Source organism: Beauveria bassiana, assembly GCF_000280675.1.
Source record: "Beauveria bassiana ARSEF 2860 unplaced genomic scaffold BBA_S00001, whole genome shotgun sequence".
NCBI lineage: Eukaryota > Fungi > Ascomycota > Sordariomycetes > Hypocreales > Cordycipitaceae > Beauveria > Beauveria bassiana.
The window spans coordinates 1,342,219-1,349,816 of NW_007930836.1; the positions used below are offsets into that span (position 1 = coordinate 1,342,219).

The 7,598-nt window shown below is 50.4% G+C and overlaps 1 protein-coding gene across 1 annotated transcript; it reads right to left on the reverse strand.

Moving 5' to 3' along the window:
• Positions 1 to 4,899: 4,899 nt before the first annotated feature.
• On the reverse strand, positions 4,900 to 6,240 carry BBA_00443 (cuticle-degrading protease bassiasin I precursor; the record flags this gene model as incomplete). The annotated part of the gene is made up of 4 exons (XM_008595540.1): positions 4,900 to 5,085; positions 5,154 to 5,663; positions 5,726 to 5,911; positions 5,983 to 6,240. The coding sequence occupies 4 exons, from the start codon at positions 6,238 to 6,240 to the stop codon at positions 4,900 to 4,902; spliced, it is 1,140 nt and encodes a 379-aa protein (XP_008593762.1).
• Positions 6,241 to 7,598: the final 1,358 nt, after the last annotated feature.

Consider the following 7,598-nt stretch of genomic DNA (forward strand, 5'->3'; position numbering starts at 1 on the left):
TAACTACGTTATAGAACTAACTAATACTTTCTTTTCTATCTATTATATATATTTAGGCTATATTCTAGCCTATTTATAAGGCAATATAAATAATAGTGAGAACTTGACCTACTATAGTTTATATATACTACTTAAAAATTGTGGTCCTAATAGTATGTTATAGGTACCGTGGTATGGTGGATTAGACTAGAGGAGTGACTGGTACTACCGTTTTGTTTGGGCTCATGACGCAGGATTATTCATTTTGCTACTAACCTCCACCAGTAAATTAAAGTAAATCAGTTACGCACCATTGCGGCTAGTACAAAGCTGGCCTTTCTTTGCTCCTTGGGTGACTGTGCTGGCCCAAGCACGGTGACTCACGGCGGATAGACGACGCAAGGCTGAGAGGCACTAGAAAAAGCCACGAGGCGCTAGGTATCAATCCGGCTGCCTGATGAGCACTGAGTCGTCATGTATGGTACGTGAAGGCCGCGCACACCAGTGACAAGGGCGTCGTGCGTAGACGTGCATGGAAGCAGCCTAGTTGGCACAAACGATATCGTGTCGACCGTTGACTTGGTGTGATGTGATGTGATGATGCGCAACGCAGTCTCACAACGGCAAACGGCGGTTACGTGACGGACGATAAACGGCGGTCAAACACTCTACTCCGCCATATATCATCAAGTGCCCAATGAATGGAATCGGTGCTTGCCCTCTGGGCGCGTAACAAACCTGACACTTTGGTAATTTTGTTGCGACAGCCAGTTTCGTCAAGTTTGCGCGTCGGCCGGAGTAGGGCTCTCGCAGGGCTGAGTAGGAATCGTGACTCGTCTGCGTGTTCCGAATTTGGATGGCAGCTCTGGGCCCTGAACTCACTGATGCGAGGCAAACGAGCGTCAAACAAGCATTGTTTGACGACGACTTCAGGCAACGCCAGATTGACATTTGCTGCCCTGTGCTGCCTAGCCATGCTCCCCACCCCCCATCAGACGAGCTATTGCCCGGGTTGCCCGGCTGCCTTGCAAAACAACGTCTTTTTCCGTACAAAAACCCGTCTCGGACCACTACATGTCACGACGCCTTGAGGCGTTCGTTGGTGGTCCCTTGCAAGGCAGCGAGCCACGAGGGCTGCGCGTGCGATGCGTCACTGGTTTCGTCAGCTCGACTACCCAATTTTCGAGGACACATGACTGTGTCGCAAGCCGTCAGAATAAGACTCAGAATGGAATGTAGACAGGCTTTTTTTCGTCTATTGGAAAATGCATGATCCAATTGATGCACTCATGTTGTCAGTCCGCCCGAAATCTGGTCAGGAGTACCTGAAGGGTTGACGAGTAGCGACGAAATAAACGTTACGGAGCCCAAGTACATACATGTCCGCCCATATGCTCTATTTTTTTTTTTTTTTTCGCAACCAAACTTTTTTACTCGCTGACCAAATTCTTTACGATCCAGCGGGGCAGGGATGCCAATGGACCCCTCCAGCAGGAAAAAGCTTGAACCTGAAAAATTTCGTCTCCAATCAGAGAACGCTTGAGTGAGCCATTGAATTTGTTGACGTTGCTATTTCCACGAGACTTTTCCTAGTCACCGGTATTGCCCCAATCATAACATGGGGTGTTGCTAGTCCCGGTAATGTGGACACGATGATCAGACGTTCCTTGTATTGTTTTTACGTATTGTAAGCCAAGGGGGTCGTAAGAATTGACCAAGGAGGGGGATAGAAGGTAAACTCTCGAGGTTGATACCGGCTCAAGTTCTCTGGCAGAAATGATGTTGCTTTTTTTTTCCTTCTTTTTTTTTAACTAAATAAAAGAGAGGACGAGATTTTTTTTTATTTCGGCATGGGGTGACGGCGTGCGGACCCGACGTCCGTCTGGACCGTCGGCACGGGGGGGGGGGGGGGGGGTGGGAACTAGGCCTTTGTGTCCGTAAGGTTCCACATGGCACTCGAGTAAATCGTCTGCCTGGAAATTGCTAAAGGCTGCTCGCTACACTGCCACTTTGGCTCGTTGTACCTATGTAAGTGCTGGCCAACGACGAGCATGTGCTAAGTAAAGATCCAAGTCGGGCAGTCACTGTCACTTGTCGCGGTCGTTTCCAGCGTCCAAGAGTTATAGTCATAGTTAGCGCCACGAGCCAGTCATACATACTATTTAATTGCTGCCGTCGTGAAAATGTACAGAACAAGTTAGCGTAGGCTTACCACAGATTCGACCCCGTTTTGCCGTTGACTCACTAACAATTAACCTCTTTCTCAACTAGTCACTTGTCCGTGCCACGCTGGCAATTGGAATGGCTTTTACTCGACTTGTATATGCTGTCCAATGCTTGAATCATCTTTACGACAAGGCAGCAGCTTGCAACTCGTGCAGCGGCGGTGGGTATACTTGCCCACTGTGGGCTCGAAGCTTTGTAACTCCCCAACTCCCTCAGTGCTGCGCCGGAGCTGGTACCCGTGTCCAGTTATGTGGACTCTTTTCTCCCCTCATTTTCAACTTGTTTCTTTTTTTAACCTTTTTTTTTCTTTTTTTTTTTTTTCAGGAAAAAAAAAAGACAGATGATCTACCAGGGCTGCCATCATAGGTTGTATCGGTAACCCGTCTGGTTGTGCTTGCTACAGCTGGATAATTCTTTCGCAGTGTCCGCCGCCCAACGGCCCGCGTCTTGACCAGGCTCGGCACCGAATCGAACTTGCATCAAACCACCATCGACTTGGCGATCCTGTTGGCCTCCGATCTTACAACCTGCCTCTTTGGGTATTGGCTAGCTAAAAGTCCGACAGGCTCGTGGCAACAGCACACTCTCACGTGTTTAATCTCGTCCGCACGCATGGCGCCCGTTGATCTTTCTTGGAAAAACCTAGTGAGAAAACAATGAGCACATTCATAAAAGGCAGGCCGTTGCCAAAACTGCGGTGAGACTGTGCCCTTGATGCTTGGCCGATTCGACCACCACTCGGCCGATGCTGCCCCGTCCTACGCTTCAGAGTAACCTGCATGCCTGCGTAGATCAAAGCAATGTGCGCCATGAACACCATGTTCGTTCCACCCCTTTAAAACCCACAAGCATCAACTATTGATTGATCCGCACTCCTAGTCTGTCCGCGTCCGTAATTGAGAGGCTGTGCTTTGCAAAACTTTGTAGATGGTAGGCAATTCTCCACCCCCCTTCACCGGGTGCAGTTACCGATTCAAACACTGCCGACATTAATGCGAATTGACATGACCATTGACGTGATCAACGCCCGCGGATGCCCGAAATCTTATCAATCTCTGCCGAGACTGCCACTTTGTTGATGTCAAGCCACCAACTTGCGTGAGATTTAGTTGCCATCAAGGCTTCAGCTGCCATTGCTCAACGAGTCTAGGTCGGTCTTGACGCTCCGGTCCAGGGTACTGCATCCTTCAAAAGCCCAAAAGCAATTGATTCGGCAATTACGATACGAGGTACTACAGCTCTCTCATAAACTGTAGGGACTCGGCCATGTACATGGCGGTTTGTGTGGCGTTGGTAGCTTGATGAAGGGCTGCGCATCCCTCCAGCAGCACCTTGATGGTCTGAGGTGATGTTCTGTTACCGAATGATCCGATGCATCGACTTCGTACCAAAATTTGATATGCGTTGGGCTGCAACAGGCCCATGTCTGCTGTCATGAACTCTCTGAGCGACGCAAGCATTATTTAATACGTCCTTTGGTTGCAAAACTACCGCTCTTCTGCAACATAGACACATTATGCATGATCTGCGATTGTATACACCTTCTGTGGGCAATGCCTTCAAATCCCGTATGCGCCGGTCGCTGTCCAAGATGCCTTTCCTGACTGATGAAGCCAAGACATAGACTCACTCAGTAGCCAAGTTGTCGCAGAGTATGGATTCTCAGCAGCTACCTTTTTTTGTCTATTTTCTTTCGTAGGAGCTGTATGTTATGCTGTAGTTGTGCTCCTCCAACCCCGTTACCCTATCACGACAACAAACCGACAGAAGCGCCTTCTTCCACGTATGTCTATGGCAGCGTTGCTAATATATCCCATGTTATACTAGACCTGACGACTGACAAGGCTCGGGGTTCAAAAGGCTATTCAAAACTACCATCGGCTCCTTCCCTCCACTCCAAAATAGGTGTATGCTTCCTTTTTTGGTGCAAAGCTGTTTCAGTCAATCGTGCCTGAGAAGGCAAGGCCCAGTTATGCAACGCTACCTTAGATAACCAATGCCATCTGTAACTTGCACGTTTCACGTCTAGGTCTGCTATAGAGTTGTAGTCCCTTCAGACCTTGTCTAAAAGATTGTGATGGGTCGTATTCCTTACTTGTAAGCTAATTCTTTAGTCTTCGATGCATGGTCGCGAATGGCAAATAAGCCCCTTTTTGTTGTTGACTCTGAAACAAAGGAAAAGATACAATAAAATGTTAAAAGTGATACGAGAAAACATTTTCAGATTGAAAGACCATGTCTGTATCATTTTACGGATACATCGAGAAGCCATCCGACAGGGCAAGACGCTCAATCTGCGGCTCCCGGAACTAGCAATTCTCGAACCAATCTAAGTCGTAAATAACAAAACTCATTGATCTGTGTATTTAACTCGTAGTAAATAGCCTCTATTCCACCGGTATATAACCAAATGAATGCATGATCCTCTCAACGACGCACAGCGCAGTTGTGGCGACAATATAGTCACTTTCCCAAGGTCTCACTAATTCACAGTCATAGTATAACTGAAAGCAATCTTATTTCGAAAATCAATGTGTAGCAAAAGATGAAAGCAAAAAGATGATACCCGTCCTGATTTCCCAGGTAACCACGAGGTCTGTGAGGTTCTGTAGCTACATTGGAACGGCCGACGCCGGGGAAGAGGGCATCAAAAACCGACCTTATACTGGCTGAGAAACACTCTGCTAGTCAATCTTAGGTGGCGCCGTTAAATGCCAGGTAGTTGACGGTGCCTGAAGGAACGCCAGTAAGGACATTCTTGGTGGAGAGAGTCTGGATAGTTTGGCAGAGGTTGCCGGCAGTGCCTTTGCCGAGAGCCAAAAGGTAGGCACCGAGACCGGCAATGTGGGGAGTGGCCATCGAAGTGCCCGAGATGGTATTCTAGGATGGCAAAAAAAAGTCAGCTTCGAGGTTTTATTTGAACGGCGTGATGCAAAACAGAAACTCACAGTGCCGCCATTATTCCAGGTCGACAGAATGCCAGTGCCAGGTGCGAAAATGTCGACAGCTTTTCCAAAGTTGGAGAAGGTGGAGCGGCGGTCAGACGAGTCGGTAGCTCCGACGGTGCAGACGGACGGCTCCGAGGCGGGCGAGGTCTGGGCGGCATCCCTATTGTCGTTGCCGGCGGCGACGGCGACAAAAACGCCCGAAGCCTGCAGACGCGCGGCGGCCTGGTTCACGGTGGCCGAGTAGCCACCGCCAAGGGACATGCTGGCGACGGTGCCTTTGCTGCATGGACGGGATTTCCGGTCCGTAGCGACAAAGTCCATTCCGGCAATGACGCCGCTGAGCGAACCCGAGCCACTGTCTTCGAGCACCTTGACGCCAAAAATGGACGCCTTCTTCGCTACGCCGTAAGTCTTGGAGCCAATAGTTCCGGCGCAGTGTGTGCCGTGGCCGTGACCATCTGTAGTGCCACTGACAAAGGTTTTGATTTGCTTGGCACGTCCTTCAAACTCCTATTGATGCCTCAATTAGTGGCTTTCTCGTGGGGGGGCACCGCAAGTATGTGTGGGCTTACAGGGTGAGAGTCATAGACGCCAGTGTCAATGACATATACGCATGTACCCGCGCCGGCGCTCGAGTCGTAGTCATACGTGGTCGCGCCTCGTGCCCTGTGCGAGATGCGACCTAGACCCCAGGGAGCTCCGGGTTGCCGGACAATGGCGTTGATGCTAACAATGGCATCCTGCTCGATGGACTCGACCTATTCGCGTGGGACACGATTTCATTAGTAAAAAAAGTCACAAAAAGTCCGAGGAGAACAGGCGCACTTACATCAGGGTCGTGGCGGAGACGGTCAAGTTGTTCTTGGTTGAGGGTGGCCGAGAATCCCTTGAGGACATTTTCATAGACGTGTTCGGTGTTGGGCACCTTGGATGCAGCATCCATGATACCAATGGTCGCGGTGTCCTTGAGCTTGACAATGTACTTGCCGGCAATAGTCTGCCCGCGGGCCTCGATGAGAGGAGCAGGCTCAACGACCGGAGCCGCAATGGCCAGGGGAAGAGCGGCAGCGATGATTGATAGACGCATATTTGACAAGGTGATGAGAATTTGAGGATTTTGTAAGTAAGTTGTCGAAAAGACTTTGCTTGCTGGATGAAGTAGAAGCTTGTTGAATGTACATTTGGATTCGAGAGAAGACGCCGGGCTATTTATCTTTTCGAGGCACATGTGGCCTTTAGCCTTTGGCCAACCAAGCCCTCGGTCTTGCTTTGGTGAGGTCGGAGCATGTCATCGTTGAGCAGTGCGAACAAGACATTACTACCTGCCCTTTCCAGAGCCAATGCGAAACGGCGAGTCGGCAGAAGCAAAGAAGTGCCCTAAATCAACAAGTAGGCAGTCGTACCGGAGCACGTTTTTTTGTCATACGTGCAGATGTGAGTGAATTCGGAAGGTCTTTCTGAGGCAAATAGACTTGATGGCGGATCAAATGGGACGGCCACATACTGCGACATTGAGGTCTCTTGAGCTTCTGGATCAACGCTAGCTTCATCAACGATGATGATGGTGGAGTGGATTTGACCGCAATAGACCATGTCCGAAGAAGACGCCCCTCGATGTCTGGCGTGGAGTTGCATCTCGGTCATTTGCCGTCTCTCGGATAATAGGGCAGTCCCTTGATGGAAGGGGCGCCATCTTTCAGACCTGAGATGACGGGCGTTCCGATACCTGCCCATCATTGGTTGTGGCTATCAAGATGGCTTACTCCTCCGTGGCTTGAGGCGTCGGCTGCGATTCCGCTCTGACCAGGTTCTCCACGAGGCAGCTGAGATACTCTGACTCTGACTCTTCAACACGGCCCCCCTCCCTCCAAGAGTGCTTGAAGATACATGAACATCCCGTCTTCTTCTTGTCATGTACTTGTTGTCATGTATTTGTCCTACAAGCCAAAGTTGTCGTGCCAAGAACGGGGACCCTTTCTTGGTCGCAACGACGAGAATGATCCGCATCACCTTCCCGTCTTGGTTCTCATGCCCGTTTCGCTGGCCCGCCGGGGCGCAAAGGTGAAGCTTTGGGTAGCAGCGCATATCTCCAACACCAAGGACGGTAAACCCGGGCACGCCTGTTGGGGGTCTCGTGATGGGTCGCAGCGGCCGTATGATGGGATGACACGCTTCCATTATAGACCATGGCCCCCCTCCCCCTCCAGCACATATACCACACTCCGTCGTCACCAAGGGCTGCTGCCCTTGCACTGCATTGCCGACCTGGGGTGCAGCAGCGCTCATCCCTATGGCCGCCGCCAAGCATATCGAGATGGACAGTTGCTATATTCGGAAAAGCTTCGAGGACGGCAGCGCGGGGTTTGGAAAAGAAAGGCACGCGACCGCTCAAATTGGGACAAAAGGACCCCAAGATCTCCAGTGTCTAGCCCAATTGCCTTGGCC